At 38.5% G+C, this 23055-nt stretch overlaps 1 protein-coding gene across 1 annotated transcript in view; it reads right to left on the bottom strand.

Moving 5' to 3' along the window:
• Positions 1 to 23055, bottom strand: part of LOC126249059 (venom carboxylesterase-6-like) — a 216619-nt gene that overhangs the window by 73599 nt on the left and 119965 nt on the right. Inside the window, exons 3-5 of the mRNA XM_049950704.1 lie at positions 17172 to 17328; positions 6947 to 7132; positions 586 to 776 (exon numbers count right to left, since the gene is read on the bottom strand). Coding sequence (XP_049806661.1) covers positions 586 to 776; positions 6947 to 7132; positions 17172 to 17328 — 534 coding nt within the window. The remainder of the gene's footprint in view (positions 1 to 585; positions 777 to 6946; positions 7133 to 17171; positions 17329 to 23055) is intronic.

Raw genomic sequence — 23055 nt, 5'->3', positions numbered from 1 at the left:
AGATCACATATGTAAAGACATGTTTTTCATGGATCCCACTTTCTTCATGAAGTAAACGCTAATACTACTGCAAAGCTAGATGTAGGATTTGTTGTTTGCATAGCTTAGGCCTTGTGAAGTATATCAAGTACAGGTGTAAGTTCTTTCTGAGGATGTCATTCACATCTTCCTGTGACATCATAGTTTATTATTCACAGTGCATTGCAAATACCTGTGGCCTCATCAGAATTTTTTCTTTGATGTAATTCACATCCTCAGCTATAGTTTATGATCTACCAAAGTGGAAAGCATCATACATTGTTAGGTATTCAATTATGTTGTGGGAATATCATGGGTGTATTGAATATAACATATGATTTTTCTTTCAGTAATACCACTCTCTTAAGTTAAATTAAATAAGTAACAGAATCTGTATCTATCTGTGAGTTTTTATAATTAAATGAAAAAAATATACTCAGACTAGCATATGACAGTTATTGGATAACATCAATATGTAGAGATATACATACAAAAATCTGATGATAATGAAAGATGACACACTCACATTCACTTGTACAAATACATCCTATTTTGTTTTTGTAGTACCTGGAAGTGTTTAGTCATCTCAACAAGTTGCCTCGCTGGTCTCGACTTAAGACATTTCAGAATATCCTTGTGAGCAGCAGCTTCACACCCAACAAGACTGACTAACTTATCTGACTTCTCCCTTGAGCCTTCAGTTATTGCCCATGGTACAAGGCTTGATCCACTAAATGACATCCCCTTCTGAAACAAGCCTGTTACAAATTATGGCAGTAGAAAATGAGATGTTATATACATAAGAATAACAAATATATTATTGGTTTGAACTGCCCATAACACTAAAATAAATATTCAAATATTCATGTTAGAGAATATTATAAGGGGGAGCACAAAAATGACACTCATTGAAAACTATGCACTGTATTCAACAGGAAAGCAAATAAATAAATATTCTCGAATGTACAACTGTATGATTTGTTTACATTTACATAAACTTCAAGTCAAATACACTTCAACCATTGTCAAATGGTGACTGAATCTCATTTGTTTATACCACTGTCATTATGTTTTCACACTGCTCGCTATAATGTAACTGATGCACTGTCCATCACGAAATCAGGTAGTATTTACATCCCACATATGCTGCACCAACTTCAACCTCATAATGGTCAGCTCTTGCTCTGTACATGGTTGTAAGCTTCCATCTTTATTGAAGATGTTTTCTAACACATTATGTGTATTGTAAGTGTAGGGCAAAGGGTGCACATGTGCAAAAAACACCAGAAAGAACACATGAGGCTATATGCTTGTGCTACCCTAAGAAATCAATCATGGCAAAATACATTTTACAAAATGGACACTGAATTATACTGAATGGCACTTATTTTTTGCATGAGTACATGGTTTCCAGTACATTATAACATAAGAAGTGACTGAAATTAAAACCTTAAAAAACACACCTTAATGAAGATGACAGCTTTTAACTCAGTACAGCATGGAATCTGGCCATCATGACACTGAAGAGAGTATGTCAGATATATGATGTAAATACTATCTTCTTTGATGATTGAGCAATAGTATTATCACAGCTGAGAACAGGAATGAGGCCATTCGTGATACAGCTGTTAGTTACCTCTTGACAATGGCTGGGGAGAAAACTGCTTGGTCAAAAGCTCATGGGAATTTAAGCATGTAATGCAGCTGAAATCTTGGGAATATTTTATTACTTAATATTGCCATGAGACCATTAAACTAAATACTCAATATAATACATGATCCCAATGTTATAAAATATAACAACAAAAATAATCAGTTATTGATAATACAGTGTAAATGAAAAGATTAAAAAAAGTTATACAGCCTTAGCAATCAAGGCAAATGTATTTGCTCATATGCAGAATCTTTACAATTATACACAACCACTCTCACTTCAGCCTTCACCGGATGTAATTATCCCAACAGCCTAATTCAAAAGAAGATTTATTGGGCCATCACATCTTATCCTGGTACTGCTGATCCCTCCAAAAAATAACTTCAGGACACACCACTTGTCACCTAGTATTATCCTAGTCTTGAATGCATCAATCAGCTACTTCGATGAGGCCATGACTTCCTAAAATCATGTCCTGAAATGAGATCCATCCTGTCTGAGATTTTTCCCACCACACCTAGAATAGCTTTTTGTCGACCTTCCAATCTCAGCAATATCCTTGTCAGACCCTACACTCCTTCTGCACCCATCTCCATACCCTCTGGCTCCTACCCCTGTGACTGTCCCTACTGCAAGACTTGTCCTGTATACTCTCCTACAACCATCTATTCCAGCCATGCAATTGGCAAAACATATACTATCAAGCTTCCCCCATGAACCAGGGACCTTGCCATTGGTGGAGAGGCTTGCGTGCCTCAGCGATACATATGGCCGTACCGTAGGTGCAACCACAACGGAGGGGTATCTGTTGAGAGGCCAGACAAACATGTGGTTCCTGAAGAGGGGCAGCAGCCTTTTCAGTAGTTGCAGGGGCAACAGTCTGGATGATTGACTGATCTGGCCTTGTAACATTAACCAAAACGGCCTTGCTGTGCTGGTACTGCGAACGGCTGAAAGCAAGGGAAAACTACAGCCGTAATTTTTCCCGAGGACATGCAGCTTTACTGTATGATTAAATGATGATGGCATCCTCTTGGGTAAAATATTCCGGAGGTAAAATAGTCCCCCATTCGGATCTCCGGGCGGGGACTACTCAAGAGGACGTCGTTATCAGGAGAAAGAAAACTGGCGTTCTACGGATCGGAGTGTGGAATGTCAGATCCCTTAATCGAGCAGGTAGGTTAGAAAATTTAAAAACGGAAATGGATAGGTTAAAGTTAGATATAGTGGGAATTAGTGAAGTTCGGTGGCAGGAGGAACAAGACTTTTGGTCAGGTGATTACAGGGTTATAAATACAAAATCAAATAGGGGTAATGCAGGAGTAGGTTTAATAATGAATAAAAAAATAGGAGTGCGGGTTAGCTACTACAAACAGCATAGTGAATGCATTATTGTGGCCAAGGTAGACACAAAGCCCATGCCTACTACAGTAGTACAAGTTTATATGCCAACTAGCTCTGCAGATGATGAAGAAATTGATGAAATGTATGACAAGATAAAAGAAATTATTCAGGTAGTGAACGGAGACGAAAAATTAATAGTCATGGGTGACTGGAATTCATCAGTAGGAAAAGGGAGAGAAGGAAACATAGTAGGTGAATATGGATTGGGGGGAAGAAATGAAAGAGGAAGCCGCCTTGTAGAATTTTGCACAGAGCATAACTTAATCATAGCTAACACATGGTTCAAGAATCATAAAAGAAGGTTGTATACCTGGAAGAATCCTGGAGATACTAAAAGGTATCAGGTAGATTATATAATGGTAAGACAGAGATTTAGGAACCAGGTTTTAAATTGTAAGACATTTCCAGTGGCAGATGTGGATTCTGACCACAATCTATTGGTTATGAATTGCAGATTGAAACTGAAGAAACTGCAAAAAGGTGGGAATTTAAGGAGATGGGACCTGGATAAACTGAAAGAACCAGAGGTTGTAGAGAGTTTCAGGGAGAGCATAAGGGAAGAATTGACAGGAATGGGGGAAAGAAATACAGTAGAAGAAGAATGGGTAGCTCTGAGGGATGAAGTAGTGAAGGCAGCCGAGGATCAAGTAGGTAAAACGACGAGGGCTAGTAGAAATCCTTGGGTAACAGAAGAAATATTGAATTTAATTGATGAAAGGAGAAAATATAAAAATGCAGTAAATGAAGCAGGCAAAAAGGAATACAAACGTCTCAAAAATGAGATCGACAGGAAGTGCAAAATGGCTAAGCAGGGGTGGCTAGAGGACAAATGTAAGGATGTAGAGGCTTGTCTCACAAGGGGTAAGATAGATACTGCCTACAGGAAAATTAAAGAGACCTTTGGAGAGAAGAGAACCACTTGTATGAATATCAAGAGCTCAGATGGCAACCCAGTTCTAAGCAAAGAAGGGAAGGCAGAAAGGTGGAAGGAGTATATAGACGGTTTATACAAGGGCGATGTACTTGAGGACAATATTATGGAAATGGAAGAGGATGTAGATGAAGATGAAATGGGAGATAAGATACTGCGTGAAGAGTTTGACAGAGCACTGAAAGAACTGAGTCGAAACAAGGCCCCGGGAGTAGACAACATTCCATTATAACTACCGATGGCCTTGGGAGAGCCAGTCATGACAAAACTCTACCATCTGGTGAGCAAGATGTATGAGACAGGCGAAATACCCACAGACTTCAAGAAGAATATAATAATTCCAATCCCAAAGAAAGCAGGTGTCGACAGATGTGAAAATTACCGAACTATCAGTTTAATAAGTCACAGCTGCAAAATACTAACGCGAATTCTTTGCAGACGAATGGAAAAACTGGTAGAAGCGGACCTCGGGGAAGATCAGTTTGGATTCCGTAGAAATGTTGGAACACGTGAGGCAATACTAACCTTACGACTTATCTTAGAAGAAAGATTAAGAAAAGGCAAACCTACGTTTCTAGCATTTGTAGACTTAGAGAAAGCTTTTGACAACGTTAACTGGAATACTCTCTTTCAAATTCTGAAGGTGGCAGGGGTAAAATACAAGGAGCGAAAGACTATTTACAATTTGTACAGAAACCAGATGGCAGTTATAAGAGTCGAGGGGCATGAAAGGGTAGCAGTGGTTGGGAAAGGAGTGAGACAGGGTTGTAGCCTCTCCCCGATGTTATTCAATCTGTATATTGAGCAAGCAGTAAAGGAAAAAAAAGAAAAATTCAGAGTAGGTATTAAAATTCATAGAGAAGAAGTAAAAACTTTGAGGTTCGCCGATGACATTGTAATTCTGTCAGAGACAGCAAAGGACTTGGAAGAGCAGTTGAACGGAATGGACAGTGTCTTGAAAGGAGGATATAAGATGAATATCAACAAAAGCAAAATGAGGATAATGGAATGTAGTCAAATTAAATCGGGTGATGCTGAGGGGATTAGGTTAGGAAATGAGACACTTCAAGTAGTAAAGGAGTTTTGCTATTTAGGGAGTAAAATAACTGATGATGGTCGAAGTAGAGAGGATATAAAATGTAGACTGGCAATGGCAAGGAAATCGTTTCTGAAGAAGAGAAATTTGTTAACATCGAGTATAGATTTAAGTGTCGGGAAGTCGTTTCTTAAAGTATTTGTATGGAGTGTAGCCATGTATGGAAGTGAAACTTGGACGATAACCAGTTTGGACAAGAAGAGAATAGAAGCTTTCAAAATGTGGTGCTACAGAAGAATGTTGAAGATAAGGTGGGTAGATCACGTAACTAATGAGGAGGTATTAAATAGGATTGGGGAGAAGAGAAGTTTGTGGCACAACTTGACTAGAAGAAGGGATCGGTTGGTAGGTCATGTTTTGAGGCATCAAGGGATCACAAATTTAGCATTGGAGGGGAGCGTGGAGGGTAAAAATCATAGAGGGAGACCAAGAGATCAATACACTAAGCAGATTCAGAAGGAAGTAGGTTGCAGTAGGTACTGGGAGATGAAGAAGCTTGCACAGGATAGAGTAGCATGGAGAGCTGCATCAAACCAGTCGCAGGACTGAGGACCACAACAACAACAACATACTATCAAGGGGAGAGCCACCTGTGAAATGACACATCATATACCAGTTGTTATGTAAAGACTGTTCAGCCCTTTACATTGGCATGACTATCACCAAATTATCAATTAGGATGAATGGGCATTGGCAGAGGTACATAATGGCAACATGCAATATCCTGTTGCAAAGCATGCTCTACAAGATGACAGTTGTGACCTCAGTGCCTGTTTCGCCACATGCACCATCTGGAGTCTTCCCCCAGACACCAATTTTTCAGAACTCTGCAAGGTGGGAACTAGCGTTACAATGTGTCCTTGGTTCTCACCAGCCACCTGGCTTTAATTGACATCAGTTTATTTTGACTCAGCATTTATTCACAGTAACTACTCTTTTCTTCACTCCATTTTAGTTTTCTACATCTTTCATTGTCTTACCCACCTATTTTTCACAGCCCCTCTCCCGCCCCTGTTATGTACTATGCATTTAGCTTTTCACTCTTATTAGCTTGTGAATGATGTTTTAGTAGTAATCTCTGTCTTGCACATTACCATGTCTTCCACCTTTAAGCTCTTAAGTTTTCAAATCTCATCCGATGCAGTGCCCTAACAGTTTTTCGTTCTCATCCCCTCTGGTAATATTCCCCTGACCCATGGTTCTGGGTGACTTTTCTAAGCTGTACCACTTTCCCTAAACCTCTCCAGTCCTTTTCCTTCACCCCTCTTCCTTCCCCTTCAATGCTTCTGCTTGAAGAAGGAGTCACTGGCTCCAAAAGCTTGTAAAAGTTAAATCCTGTCCGCTTGGTGAGTAGACTTTTTTTTTTTTTTTAATCTATAATGTTATAAAATGATTTAACTGTCTGGCTCACAGCAAGCTAATATTTTCACTTCCAAATTCTTACTGTAATGTGTTTGCTACAACTTGGTGATGGATAGGTGTACCTGTCTCTAGGGAAGAAATGACACCAAAATGATACGTTAATATTTCAAGGACTTTTCACATGGGCAGAATAAAAATACAACAAGACAACAGTTATAACATGCAGTAGATAATTAACTGCATTAATCACGTATGCTACTCTCTATATTGACCAACAATACCACCATCATTTGCAAATAATAGAATCAGTATATAATATTTGATATTATTAAGACTGGAGCAAAGGAAAGACAGGAAGATGCTGGGCAACAGAACATATAGACTTGGTCACTAGTTGGAAACTACACAAGATGATGATTGGTTGCAAAAAGAAAATAAAATGTTACTTTTTCTAAGGCTTAAACAAAGTTCCATCACTTACCTTTAGAATATGGAGATAAATAGTGGAAATGTACACTGGCTCCTCCAGCTGATGTCCCTGAAATAGTAATACTTTCAGGGTTACCCCCAAATCTTTCAATGTTTTTCTTGATCCATGATAAAGCCATTGACTGATCTTTAAGACCATTATTTCCTGGAAGCAATTCATGTTCCATGCTTAGAAAACCTGAAAATAAAAGAACAATGTCAATATTTTTTCTTCTACTGTTAACTTTTGTATTCAGTACAGAAATTCCAAATAAAGAAATAAAAACATTTCAACAAATTGGGTAATTTTACAGCACTTAATATGCCAATTATTACACTGGAAATAACTTAACTTCTGTATTCAGTACAGAAATTCCAAATAAAGAAATAAAAACATTTCAATAAATTGGGTAATTTTACAGCACTTAATATGCCAATTATTCCACTGGAAATAACTACACCATGCTAGGAATGTTGTTAATTTAATTTTTCATCCTGGATAATGTAAAACGACAGAACATCTTAGGATAGTCTCTAACTCATATCTGAGTCATATACTGGGTGTCTCTCCTAAGAGCTCAATCAGCGAAAACAAACACTGTTCATCATGTCTTTCTACCCAATGTCAATGGAAAGTGTCAGTTCATTTCCCATTACAAACAAAATGTTTTGAACAGGAATTTTGTGTGCCCATTCAATAGTGTGCTCCCAGGTTAGTTTAGTGTCACATATGTCTTAAAAGAAACAGTAAAGTGCAAAGAGTAACCAGCACTCCAGCAGCAACATGTGTGCCGCCCTTCCCCAGCTGTTTCCTACCATCATACAGCAGAGCTATTTCACATTCAAAATAATTTTATTTATTAGACAAAACAAACCAATGCTTTCATTTGATATCAGATGTTCCGTGAAAGGGGTGATAAGGGGCATTTGTTGGGGCAGACTCCAGGTACACTTCTTAAAACCAAGTTTAAGTACTGCTGAAACACCATAGGAAATGTGCCTGATGATATTAGGAGAAACACCTTGTATCATATACAATGTATATTTAATGTAATTATGTTTGCATGTTCCATGTCTTCTTCTAAACACCTGGGTTGATTTAAACAAAATTGGTACATGTAACACTTATCACCTGGAAAGAAGCACTATGGGGGTAAGGACCACCTAGCTCCCACTGGGGAGCTCCATCATACAAGAAATATGATGACATCAGAGTGTGCTTGAATAAACCACGACACTGTTGTCAAATAACTGAGAGAGCAGATCTATAGAGTCTTTAATGGGAACATGCATGAACAATGACACTATATCAAATCTGAGCATAATATCCCCTTCTCCAAGACCCAGGCATTTAATTTGACTGATGAAGTCAGCTGTATTCTTGATGTGGTGCACACAGTGACCAATGTGTGGGGTAAGGAGGTTGGTCATATGTTTCACAAGTCTGTAAGTCGGTGATGGAATGATGCTCATGGTGGGGTGTAGAGGAGTGTTCTTCTTATGAACCTTTGGAAGACCATACAATTTAGGTGATCAATGTGCCCAAGGAAGGACATTTTTGATGACATTCTCGTCCAGTGAAGACCTCTTGAGAAGCTCTGACTTCTTCCTCATTACTCTTGAACTTGGGTCCTTTGGCAGTTTTTGATATGTCTCCTCCCCAGCATCAACCAAATCTTTGTGTTATAGTCGGCTTGTTCCATAATGATGGCTGCATTGCCCTTGTCAGCTGGCAGAACTATGAGTTGTGGATCATTACAGAGTTCAAAAAGATCATTATGCTCAGATCTTGTCATGTTTGACGTCAACAGCTTGGATTTAGAAAGAACATGTCTCATTTCTCGGCGAATTTCTTTTGCAGTTTCACTGGGCATCTTGTGAACTGCTTGTTCCACACCACTTATTATGTCAGCAAAAGGGATACTCTGCAGCATTGGTGCATAATTAAGTCCCTTCTTGAGAGCTGACACGGCATCTGTATTGATGATTCTTGTCGTCATGTTGATAACTTTGAGTTCTGTTGTTTTCCTGCTCTGGTTCATGCTGTTGCTGTGAAAGCCAGCCGAATTGCCCTTCCTGCCTTTCCGCAGTTGCCCTCTGTGATGACATTTGTTTTGCTACTGTGGCTGCATCAATCCATTTCCAATCCAAAGCCAAGAAACGAGCCGCATTCTTTCTAAATACAAGTCACATTCCCGTTAAAGACTCTATAGATCTGCTCTCCCAGTTATTTGACAACAGTGTTGTGGATTTATTCAAGCATACTCTGACGTCATCATATTTCTTGTATGATGGAGAATATTTCAACCAGACAGACAGCGTTGCAATGGGAAGCCGTTAGCTCCTGCTGTAGCCAGTCTATTCATGGAGTACTTTGGAAACATCACCCTGGACACAGCTCCAGAAAAGCCTAGTTGCTTTCATCATTACGTTGACAACACATTTGTTGTCTGGTCTCATGGACATGAAAAGCTAGGAGAATTCTTGGACCACATCAACAACATCCATGACAACATCAAGTTCACAATGTAGATAGAGACAGATGGTGCCTTGCCATTCCTTGATATCCTCATCAGCCGCAAAGCAAATGGGTGTCTCAGCCACAGCATTTACCAGAAAGCCACCCACACAGACTAATATCTGCACGCTAACAGCTATCACCATTCATCACAGAGAAGTTCTGTTCTGAGGACCTTAGTGCATCGAGCCAAAACTGTCTCAGATTCTGAAAACTTGCCAAAGGAACTGAGCCATTTACGGAAAGTGTTTGAGGAAAACGGCTACAGCAACCACCAGATTTCACAAGCTATTGTTCTGAAAACATGTAAGCAGAAAGACTCAAAGGAGGACTCAAAGAATTTTGTGTTCTTGCCGTTCAATAAAAGGAAATATAAGCCAGCTCCTAAAGAGACAGAGAAATCAGCAGTAGCAGAGCATGAATTAGAAAATGGTCATCACATTGCATTCAAAAAGACATCTATTATCACATGGATTAACAGGTTTTGGGATAGCATAATAAAAGAAGCAATTGAAATAAAAATTTCTGACAACATGTTCAATAAAGACGCCAGCGTACAGCTAAGCACAGTATGGGACCCAGCCATTGGAAGACTGAAACGGGTGATGGAGCAAGTACCAGTGATGTTACTGAATGCAGCGTGGCTATATAAGGATGGCAGCAGCAACCAGAAGACAGTCGCCACTTGACAATGGCCAAGGAGTACTCGGCTGGAAGTTCATGGATTTTAAACTACTTGACATGGTTGTAAGCCCGAGAAGCCTTTATTACTAATGGGAATGTTACTTCTATCAGGAAGTGTATTCAGTAAACCACAGTACTGTAAAAATATGTGCAGAGGTGGATTGTTGCCTGATAGCTTGGGCAAATAGAAAGGATTACAGATCTCTGGTAGATTCAGGGGCACATGCATTGTTTGTGAGTCTGGATCTCATGGATGAGAGGAAACTGTAAACCCCAAGGTACAGATTGCATGTGATACAGGATAATAGTATAGATTCAGTAGGGGCAACACAGCTCAAGTTCAAGGTAGGAAACATATATTTTTGTGGGCAAATGGAAGTGTTGCTGGCTGCGGGGCAGGGACTTTCTGCAATACCTGGTTTTCAATTTCTGGTTAGGCATCATGCTAAAATCGACCTTTAACATAAAACAATTGAACTCAACAGTAATGCATTTCTAATGCATACAACAGATGTAAATACGTTTCTATGACACAAGGTACACCCATTGCTAAGGTAGCACCAAATAAAATGTGTACAAGGGCATTCAAAGTTGTTTTGTGTCACAGGTATAGGAATGCTAATTTGGGTTACAATGGATCTCGATGTACTACAACAAGTTTTATGTTTCATAGAACCATTGTCTATTAGTGGCTCTTTGGATGAACAGTATTGTTTAATGCAAAGTAGAAGAGACATGCTAGGGACATAAATGGCCAATAAACCTGAATGGTTTCAGAATGGATGAAGTGAGTCTTCCAAAGGGATCAGTAATAGCTACAATTGAAGTACTTGATGAAAAAGACATCACTATGTCAATGGTAGATAACAGTATCAAGCAAACCATCAGTATATCTGTATTGTAGTGAAGTCAGTCATTTAGAGGGTAACACTCAATTGATCATGGAGTTATTGTTAATTAAGTACAAAGATTTCTTTAATTCAGAAGGTCCATTACCAACCATACTCATTACTCAGTACTGGATTTCAATGGTAATCACACACCAGTTACCAAGGCACCCACAGCCACTGATAGAACAGTTCATGGATCAGCGGCTTGAGAAAGGCACAATAGGATGCAATTGTGTTGCGATTACAGATTTTGAAATGAACATACAGTAACTGATGTGTACCCAATTTCTAATGTAACCAAGACTTTGGATAACCTGGGGTGATCTAAATTCTTTTCCACAATATATTTAAGAAGTGGTTATTGCCAAATTGGAGTATGTCTGCAAGATAGGCCTAAGTCAACATTTACAGCACAACCCACTCCCTATCAATATTCCAGATTGCCTTTGGGTTAAAGAACGCACTTGCAACATTCCAGATCTTGTTAGGAGGAGTCCTTTAGGGTTAGAAAATGCATGGTCTATTTGGATGACACCATAGTGGATCCTAAAGATTTAGATTAACATGTGAAATGCCTAAGAATAGGTTAAGAACAGCTCATCTCAGGCTGAGCATTGGCAAATATCATTTTGCATAGTCACAAGTTAATTACCTTGAACATATTATTAGCCAAGATGGGGTGAGGATAGATTCTCATCTCACTTCATCTGTGTGTGATTTTGTGGTTTCACAAACAGTAAAACAATTACAATCATTAGTTGACTTAGCAAATTATTACTAAAAACTCATTGAAGGGTTTACAGAAATTGCATAGCCACCGACCAGATAATTGAAAAAGGGGGCTATGTTTCATTTGACATCAGAGTGTCAGATAGCATTTCAAAATTTAAAAGTGATATCAACTTCAGACCCATTATTAGTTTTTTCTGATTTTACCAAAGAAATTATACTATCATGTGATGCAAACATTACTGCTTTAGTAGCCATTTTAAATCAAAATGTAGATGGTCAGGAACATGCAGTAGCATTTGCATCTCATCAGCTAAATATGGCTGAGTGCAATGGTTTCACTACAGAAAAAGAGATGCTAGCTTTAATATATGGTATTTCATATTTCTATTGTTATTTATATGGTCGCAAATTTAAAACAGTTACAGACCATGCGTGTTAAAGTGGTTATTGGTGCTAAAAGACCCTTCAAGTCAACTAACAACATAAGCACTGAAATTAAATGAATTTCAATATGAAGTAGTTCACAAGCTTGCTTTTAAACACACAAATGCAGACAAACTTAGTAGGACAATTGTGGTGTTACAAGAATCTGCATTAAGTTTGATGAACTGGAAGAAGGCACAAGCAGCTGACAAAGAATGCCAACTGTATTGCAAACAACCACAATTTCTTATGCACAAAGGTTTAGATCAACAAAATGCAGTCCACGTGTTATCGTTCTGGCAGCTCTACAAACTGAAGTGTTACAACAAGCACATTCCCATGTACTGTCAAAAGATGGGGGTAAAAGAGCTACCAACAGACAGATTGAAGAGTGATTTTGGTGGAGAACATGACTTAGTGACATGGAGCAATACATTAAAAGAAGTATGGCAATGAGTAAAACATCATAACACAAAAGCATTTGAGCATCAAGAATGCACTGGGCAGGGTACAAGTAAGTTACCAGAGTATGTAGTATGACTGTGGGTCACACTGGCCAATCCTTATGATACTCTCTTAGAAGACTCAAGTCCTCTCGTATTGATGGTTTTATGCACAGCTGGTTTGAATGATACTTGACAAACAGAATGTGGAAGGTCATGCTGAATAATTCTGACAGTGTCAGAAAGGTGGAAAATTTTAGTGACTGGGGGCAGAAATCGCCGAGAAGTCCCAAAGGATTCCTTTTTGGGCCCACTCCTATTCCTTCTATAAGTCAACGACCTTTCACTAAACGTTCAACCAGCAAAACTGGTACTTTTTTCAGATGATACTAATGTTATAATAAATCTCATTACAGAAAAAGCAACAGAAAAGTTGGTGAATGATATTTTCCAAATAATTATTAAGCAGTTCTCTGAACATGGACTCTCATGAAATTTTGAAAAAAAAAGAAAAACACACTACATTCAGTTCTGTGCAATGAGTAGAGTCATATCAAAAATTGGTGTGACACATTACCAGGAGTCAGTAAATAGAGTAGAATGCTCCATATTTTTGGGTGTACCTGGCAGAAGCATATTACTGAGCTTCTCAAACAGTTAAATTCAGTTACTTTTGCTCTTCATGTAATTCCTAATCTTGGAAACACATGTATCCACCTCCTGACATATTCTGCATATTTTCACTCAGTAATGTTGTAGAGAATAATTTTCTCAGATAACGTATCCCCTAGAAAGAAAGTATTGTTTGCACAAAAGCAAGCAGTAAGAATGATATGTCATGTTCACTCATGCATGTCATGTAGGTATCTTTTCAAGGAGCTGGGTATTTTAACTTCACTGTCACTCTAAATATATTCAAAAATGAAATTAGTCATTCATAATCCATTACAATTTGAGGAGGACAGTGATGTACATGCCTACAGTGCTAGAGGGAAAAATGATCTTTATTACCAGTTGGAAAAACTGTGAGTGGCTCAGAGAGGAGTTCAATATACAGCAACAAAAGATTTCGATAATCTGGCCAATAACATAAAATGTCTGACAGCCAGTGAAGCAAGCTTTAAATCTAATTCAAATTCACCAATCCTGGACAACTCCTATTCCAGTGACAAGTTTCTACTTAAAAACAGGTAGCCAGTAAAAAATAATATAAAAAATAAATAAATATAAAAAATAAATTCAGTGTAGATGCATGCATAGGACTAAAAATAATAATGTGTTCATTAATACTGACACTAATCACGTATAAATAGCCAGTAAACTGACTCATTTCACATCATTTTGGTAAAAGAGTCATTCAAATGATCTATAGAACAAGTAACTAACTAAATAATTAAATAACCACCTCTCTTTCTTTTTTACTGCCACCATCAGTATCTCCTCTCTCTTTTAAGTCTACTACTATTGTCTTCATCCATTCTCTTTTCCTTCCACTGCCACTTTCTCTGACCCACCAGCACTGTCTCTGCTCTCGTCTCTCCCACTAGTGCTGTCTCCTATCTCTTCCAACATCACTGTCTCTCTGCTACTCTCTTTTGCACAAAAATGTGTGAATATGTTAAAATGCTGAAATTTTTGCTGAGGAAGGCACAATGAGGTTTGAGGCAGCTGGTTTCCCACTTTTGTGTCAGAGTCTTTTAAAGAGAAACCTATTCACCCTATATGTGCTCTGACAGGAGCACTTTTCAGCAGTTCCCTTCTTTTCCCTATTACAGCAGGGTGTGCTGCTTATATAAAATTAATTCTGTAGATCAGTAAAGTTTTTACCCTTTATTTGTATATTATGACACACTCACATACTTTTACACTTATACACAACAAAGAAGTATGCACAATATAAGGGCAACACAAAATTGTCTCCCATCTAATGCAACACTACTTTACAAAAAATGCACAACGTTTTAGGCCACACTTACAGTATACCAAAAAATGCAATGTTTTATTTGTAAGTACAATGAATTGCATACGATCACACGATAAAATCGTTTCTTGTAAGGTGTTTACCCCATCTTGTGCCCATTATAGAGAGACAGCGCACTGTAAAATCTGATTGGTGAAATAACTGCAACGAAAAACATAGTCTGGTGTCCTCAGAACCTTTCCATGACCCCAGAACCCTTGTCATGTGTTAACTAGATAAGTTAAAACTACCTTTATATGTCAGACTGGAGGCAGAAAGTCTGTAATTGATGATGGTATTGAGAAAGTTTTAAAGCTCTCTGAGAACATCATGTTAAGAATGTACAGGAAAATTTTGATTATTTGGCATGAGCAGAAATCATACAAATGGCATCCCTACAAACAGGTATTCTTGGTACCCAAAATTCCTGTTTTTTGATTTTTTTTCCCAGGAACTGCCAGTGAACAAATGGTGCATTTATGAGCCAACTAAGCCAACCCTACACAACACATAATGCACAAGAACCAACCAATTTTTTCCAATTTGCCCGGGCTAGAGGAAGTGTGTAATATTTAAATTTTGACCCTTTACTGAAGGGTAACTACAATATGCCTGTTCTCTCTATTGGTATACAAATGGCCAGGTGTGAGATAACAGCATGCAACTAGCTGATGTGGGGGCACAAATTCAGCGGCGGTAATGGGGCAGGGGACAGGGGATGGTGTACACACACACACACACACACACACACACACACACACACACACACACACACACACACACACACACTATTGGGTGAGGGTGGGAGGGCAGCAAGCTGCCTTAGGTTTATGCCAGGAGGTTATGAGAACAAAGGATGTGCTGTAAGGATGATAGCTCTCACCTGCGCAGGTCAGAAAAGCTGGTGGTGGTGGGGAGGTTTCATGGGGCATGGATTGTGAAGCATTCACTGAAATCTCACATGTTGTGCACTGCTGCATGTTGTGCCACTGAGTGGTCCACTTTGTTTTTGCCATCCGTTTGACAGCGGTCATTCATTCCAGTTGACAGCTAGTTGGTTGTCATACCCCCACCAGCATCAGTTTTTCTGAGCTTCACAGATGGAAGCTATTCTTATAGCATATCCTTTGCTCCTGTAACCTTTCTGGCCTAAACCTAAGGTAACTTACTGCCCCCCACCCTCCACTCAATTGTGTGTGTGTGTGTGTGTGTGTGTGTGTGTGTGTGTGTGTGTGTGTGTGTGTACACCATCTCCTGCCCCAGAACCCCAATCCAATTTATGTCCCCACATCAGCTGCTTGTTGTGTTATTTCATGCCCTAGTCTATGAGATCACATGCCCAACCATCTGCCACCTGCCTCCTCTGCCTGCACCTCTTCTAGCCAACAGACGGCTTCCCACTCTCCCATGAGCTGCTAGATGCTCCCCCAAACCCCCTCCCTGCCTCCCACCTCTCTCCATCCCTCACCCCATGCTACCACACACACCCACCTCACCCCAGCACACTCACAGTGGGCTGGGAAAGAGCTGGCAGTCAACTGAGCACAATAAAGGGAGACAGAAGTGTGCACGTAGGTGAGTGTGTCTGTGTTTGTGTGTATATTTTTCCTGCATGCTTGAAAAAGTAAGTGCATTCCGAAAGCAAGTCATGCTCTGCACCTTTCGTTCGTGTACCTATTGAAGTCACAGTGCTTCTGCCTTTTGGTGAGTTGTCTTCTTTATTCCTAAATAATTTGTAATTCTCTACCAGAACTTTGCATACATTATTAAACAAAATAATAAGATATTTCTATGTAATTCTGAGGTATTATATGATGAAACAGGAGAGAGAAAAATAATATTGAATTGTTTTGGAGCTTATGGAAAATAAATAATAAACATCTACTAACTTGTTCTCTTGTTAAAAACTTTGGTGTCACATATTAAAGAAAAAATTAAGTGATATAAATCATATAGTTAAATGAAAAACATCTTAGTAACTTGTGCATGATAGTAGATTATAGACAAAGGAGTTCTTTTATATATGTATTAAATGTGAATACCAAAATAAAACTATAGCCTAGTTGCATAAATCATGTTGCCTACCCAACTTCTGAAGTTTTGATAATAGACATTTATTTATGTAACTGTAACACACCATCAAATTCTTCACAAATATCAAAAACTAATGTGCAGATACAGACAACCCATTCTTTCTGTAACAGACAGTTGGCCAAGTGTAGAATCACAAAATTTGCATGGAATGTTCGAAAGTAAGTTCTAGTATGAAGATATTATTATAACAGCAATTGGTTTTGAACTGTAGCTGGTTGTAATTTAAGCTACAGTTTTGATCCCTTTCTCAGTTCATGTGAAATTTCTCCTCCATCCACCACTTTACTTAAATTTTGCTGAATTTGAATTACATGAAAATACCACAATTAGTTGTTTGAACAGACTACATTAAATACTATGGCTCAAGCAACATACTTTATAAAATAAAGTTTCGTTATTTCAGTCAAACATATTTTATAATAATGTAGTGCAGTTTTTTAATACAAGGGACTAAAATAAGAGATGTATTAAAATGGACATTTATTGATTCTGACCTAAAATTCCTAGTCGATAGTTGATGGTAACAACAACAACATCTCGATCCATTAGATGTTCAGGTCCATAGTAGCTACCAGCTCCACTCATAAATCCACCACCATGTATATAGACAAATACATCAAACAAAGATGACGGATTGTCTGCTGATGGTAGCTGAAACAAATAAGAATCTCATGGATTGTTAATTTTGACAGGATATATAATTTTAAATTCAATTTCTGATAAGTTTTTAAGTATTATCATGTGATAATTTTTGCTAGTGTGCAGGCACACAAACAAAATTCAGTTTCAATGAATACTATGTGACCACAGTAAAATGGAATGGCAACCATAACTGATAAAATTACAAAAAGAAAGGACACATAACAGAATCCAGTCGTACATCGTACACCAAAAAAAAATAATTATGAAAGGTGTACAACTTTGCTTCCACATCAGGCAGTTAGCTTGGACCTCGGTCTACATAACCTCATTCAAACATTAGTCAATTTGTGTCTGCCTCACAAAGTTGTTCTTGACTGAAAATGTCAGTTTATGAGCCTAATTCTCGTCATTTGTGGGAGGTGTTACTGTTTTGTTTCAATATGAAGAAGAAAACAGCAGCTGAGTCTCATTGAATGCTCTCAAGTATGTATGGTAAGGATGCTATTAGTGAAAGAACATGTTGTGAGTGGTTTCAACACTTCAAGAATGGTGATTTTAACGTCGTAGACCAGCATAGTGGTGGAAGAGAGAATGTTTTCGAAGATGCAGAATTGGAGACATTGCTGAGTGAAGACTCCCATCAAACTCAAGAAGAATTGGCGCAATTAGAGGGAGTGACACAGCAAGCCATTTCAAAATGTCTCAAAGCTATGGGCATGATTCAGAAAGAAGGAACTTGGGTCCCGTGTGATCTGAAATCAAGAGACGTTGAACGGTGTTTGTGTTTTTGTGAACAGTTGCTTCAGAGGCAAAAACGGAAGGGATTTCTGCATTGCATTGTGACCAGGGATGAAAAATGGGTTCATTATGATAACCCTAAATGCAATAAATCATGGGATATCTCGGCCATGCTTCCACATCAATGGTCAAACCGAATATTCATGGCCCCAAGATCATGCTCTGCATTTGATGGGACCAGCTCGGTGTCATGTACTATGAGGTGTTAAAACCAAGTGAAACAATCACAGATGCTCGTTATTGAATACAATTAATGTGTTTGAGTAGAGCATTAAAAGACAAATGGCAGGAATACAGCGAGAGGCACGATAAAGTGATTTTGCAGCATGACAATGCTCAACCCCACATTGCAAAAGAGGTCAATACATACTTTGAAATGTTAAAATGGAAGTCCTACCCCACCCACCATATTCTTCAGACATTGCTCCCTCTATCATCTGTTTAGATTAATGGTGCATGGCCTGGCTCACCAACACTTCCGTTCTGATCTCATGAAGAAGTCACAAATTGGATCAATTCGTGGATCGCTTCAAAAGATGAAAAATATTTTCGACGCAGGATTCATACACTGCCCGAAAGATGGGAGAAAGTAGTGGCCAGCGATGGAAAATACTTTGAATGATACGTGTGTAACCAATTTGTTTCATTAAAGCCTCAAATGTTGGGGAAAAACAGTGGAAGCAAAGTTGTACACCTTGTACCTAATGTAAAGCTGAAATCAAGTAAACATACACAAATAGAAAATGACAATATTAGCTCCTTTACACATTCCATAATTTCATAATTTCTTGATGATCTTGTGACATGTTTGAGGGGTTGAAAAAAGAAGTCTTGATAGGATAGCCAGATGCTTAGATCAGTTAACAATAAATAACTGTAATATAAAATCATATATTTAATTGAGTATCAGAATAGAAATATTAATAGTCTAAACCTATTCAGATTTGATAATATCTTTGTTTCTTTATACCTATGTTTTATACATGGCCAAGGTGAAAGATGCTCATTCTGCAGTGAACAGATGCACCAAGGTGGAAAAAGTCATGGGATTCCTTCTAATATCATGTCAGACATCGTTTTGCTCTTCAGAGTGCAGCAACTTGACATGGCATGAATTCAACAATATGTTGGAAGTCCTCTGGAGAAATAATGTGCCAAACTGCCTCTACAGCCGTGCATAATTGGATACTTAACTGTAGAAAGGTGGTAAGTGCCAAATTCATGAAAAATGTGATAAGTGGTTTGAAAGGCCCAGGATACCATGGAGGATTACATATTGAAAGTGCTATGTCCACCAAGAATTCCAAGTGGTTACACTTGCCACCACTATATGGCAATGGTGCTAAGTTGCCTGATTTCATAATAATGGAGCAATGTGCCATTCAGCTGTGTTTGTTTCACGTTGCTGCTATGGTAAGTGTATGCATAGACTGCTATTCTGTCCTTTTTTGTGAATCATTGCTCTTTAGCTTATAAGGTATATGTATAAGCATTGCAGAATATTATGATCATATACAGTCATATAACATTGTCAATAAATGAAATATTATACACCTACATGTTACCTTCAAATCATTTTGTATATACATGATGTCCATATGTTAGGTTACGGTGGATGAAAGCCACATGGGTGGGAGACAGAGAAAGAATGGTAGCGGATCATTCAGAGATGAACAGAAGAAATTAAAGATGAAAGGTATCCTGTATGAAACACACAAAGAGAGAGAGAGAGAGAGAGAGAAAGTTATACCAACTAGGAATCATCCCTCACCACAGGTACAGTTTTAAGCCCTTTAGTGGCTGTAAATCTATGTAAGGAAATGTAGGGAATGATGGGTCTTCTTAGTGTCACATCAGTACAGCATCATCGGCATGGAACCTACAACAATGCTGCTGAAAGTTGCCGACAGGGAACAGTTCGGTCTTCTATTCCAAATGGTACAGAGTATCTTGTTGCAGTTTTCAAAACCACTTTTATGAATATTTTTGCTGCTGGAAAGAAAAGGCTGAAAATATTTATTAAGAAGAAAAATCTTGGAGAGACAACATTGACCAACCACAGAACAATACACACTCAGTCACAATACAGAAATGAAGACAAAATGTGTATAAAACAGCTTATAAATGAATTTCCCTGGGAATTTAGCCATTACAGCTGAGCAAGATCAAGCAAGAAATACCTCAGTCCTGACCTGAATATTTCAAGAATGTACTCCCACTTTAAAAATGTGTTTCCTGAAAGCACCATAAGTTCCAGTTATCATTGTAGAGTCTTTCTAAAAGAATTTCACAACCTTTCCTTCCACAGACCTAGGATAGATACCTGAAAGACATGTGACCTACTGAACATTAAAGCAAAAGCAGGTTCACCACAGCCACACATGCGTTTAGAGTTTCACCATAGGAAGGCCGAGATGGCACAGAGCCTTCTGAAGAGTGACATCAGTCCTTCTCATTTCCCTGACAGTGACATCTGCTACATATCGATTGATATGCAGCATGTTATGTTTGTGCCCACACTAATGCATTCCGAGATGTTTTATCACCACCAGTTATCTTGTTACAACTTGGCAGTATCTGTAGGTGACACCCTTCAGTCTTACATGTGCATGTGGGATAAGAGTATCACTAGTGGGGGTGGAAATGAAATCACGTCATGCATTCTGAAAGTATTAAACACCAGGATAACAATGAAGAAAAACCTTATTGTTTGGAGTGACAACTGTGCTACACAGAACAAGAATTGAAAGATGGCATTTTTTTTTCTTTTTCTGATGGCAAATGGTTGTTCACATGAATAGAACAACTTCCTAGTTAGTGGGCACCACTTCCTCCCCTATGACTCTGAGTTTGCCTTGATAGAGAGAGGAAAGTCAGTGATGAAGGCATTTGCACCCAGTGACCTATGCAAAATGGTCAAGGAAGCAAAGGTTGTTAGACCTTTCAAAATAATGTCTATGAATACTTCCGATTTTTTAAATATTCATGATGTGGCAGATGAGATACTCTCTACAGAAAAGCTGAACACTTCAAAAGCTGTCAGCATCACATTTGATTCAACAGATGTAGCACGTGTAGCAATAAAAGAATGTTACACCGGCATGGAAAGGATCCATAAGGTGAATGTGCTCAAAAAAGGAAAACATGTAAGAAATATTCAATCTGCTACCTTTGAATTTATTTCCTAAATCCATTCAATTACAGATGAAAATAAGAAAGATTTAAAGGCTGTGATACCTTACCTGGAAAAAAATTAGCAGAAAGAATATTATTTGCTGATCTGTGAAGACTGACTAATAACATAGCACCTAGAATAATTTGATGGGACCTTTCATAAATGTTTCTATTTGAATTGCCTTCGGCACCAAACAGTTCCAACTGTATCATGAAACCACCACTTCTTTATGACAAAATACTCTCATTTGTAATGTGAAAAAGTTTGAGGAATAAATAATTAAAACACTGCACTCCAGACAGTTCATTTGTAATAACTTCAGTTCATAAATCTGGCACTCTGTACCTTTCTACAGTTAAGTATCAAATTGTGAAAGTGTTGCTGGTGCAGGAGTTTCTGCACAAACTGATCTCTTGATCATGTCCCATAAATGTTTTATGGGATTCATGTTGGTGATCTGGGTGGCCTAATCATTTTTTTTTTGAACTGTCCAGAATGTTCTTTCAACCCAATCGTGAACAACTGTGGCCAGGTGACATGACGCACTGTAATCCATAAAGATTCCACTGTTCTTTGGGAACATGAAATCCACAAATGGCTGCAAATGGTCTCCAAGTAGCTGAACATAACTATTTCCAATCAATGATTGATTCAGCTGGACGAGAGGACCCAGTCAATTCTGTGTACACACATCCCACAACATTATGGAGCCACTACCAGCCTCCACAGTGCCTTGTTGACAACTTAGGTACATGGCTTTATGGAGTCTGAGCCACACTCGAATCATGCCAACAGCTCTTCCTAACTAAAATCACGGCTCATCTGACCAGGCCACTGTTTTTAAGTCATCTAGGGTCAAACTGATATGGAAATAATCCCAAGAGAGTTGCTGCAGGTGATATCATGCTGTTAGCACAGGCACCTGCGTTGGTCATCTGCTGCCATAGTCCATTAATGCCAATTTCACTGCACTTTCCTAATGGGTATGAATTTCATATGTCCCACATTTATTTCTGCAGTTATTTTATGCAGTGTGATTTTCTGTTAGCACTGAAAAATCTACACAAATGCTGCTGCTCTTGATTGTTAAGTTAAGGCTATCAGCCATTGTCCATGGTGAAAGATAGTGCCTGAAATCTGGTATTCTCAGTACACTCTTGATACTGTGAATCTCGGAATACTGCATTCCCTAACAATTTTTGAAATGGAATGTCCCACGCATCTAGCTCCAACTACCATACTGCATTCAAAGTTTAATTCTTGTTACGTGGCCATAATCACATCAGAAACTTGTTCGCATGAATCACTTGAGTACAAGTGAGAAGCTCCATCAATGCACTTCCTTTATACCTTGTGTATACTACACTCCTGTCATCTGTATATGTGCATATCACCATCCCATGACCTTTGTCATCCCAATGTGTATTTTATGGTCAACAGGCCCTAATTTTTTGGTGTAGTTTCCTTTCAAGCAAGTAATTTTGTCAACAATTTATCCATAGGTAACAGATTCATATATATCTCACAACCATTTCTATGGTGTCACCGTATTTTCCAGTTGACACAATGTAGTATCACAGGAGGTAGCCAAGGGTGTAAAATCTGATGAACAGTAAGAACAATCCATCAATTCATACTTCAGATACACCAGTACTCATCCTTTTGCAGCAGCTTTGTGAGCAGCTGTATGTTCCTGATAAAATATTATATTTTCCTATTGTAATCCAATTGCTTCAGAAGATATCTGCACTATTCAGCTGTTA

The sequence above is a fragment of the Schistocerca nitens genome, chromosome 1 (assembly GCF_023898315.1).
Source record: "Schistocerca nitens isolate TAMUIC-IGC-003100 chromosome 1, iqSchNite1.1, whole genome shotgun sequence".
Lineage (NCBI taxonomy): Eukaryota > Metazoa > Arthropoda > Insecta > Orthoptera > Acrididae > Schistocerca > Schistocerca nitens.
The sequence above is the reverse complement of the archived record's forward strand: the minus strand, read 5'-3'. Positions and strand labels throughout refer to the sequence as shown.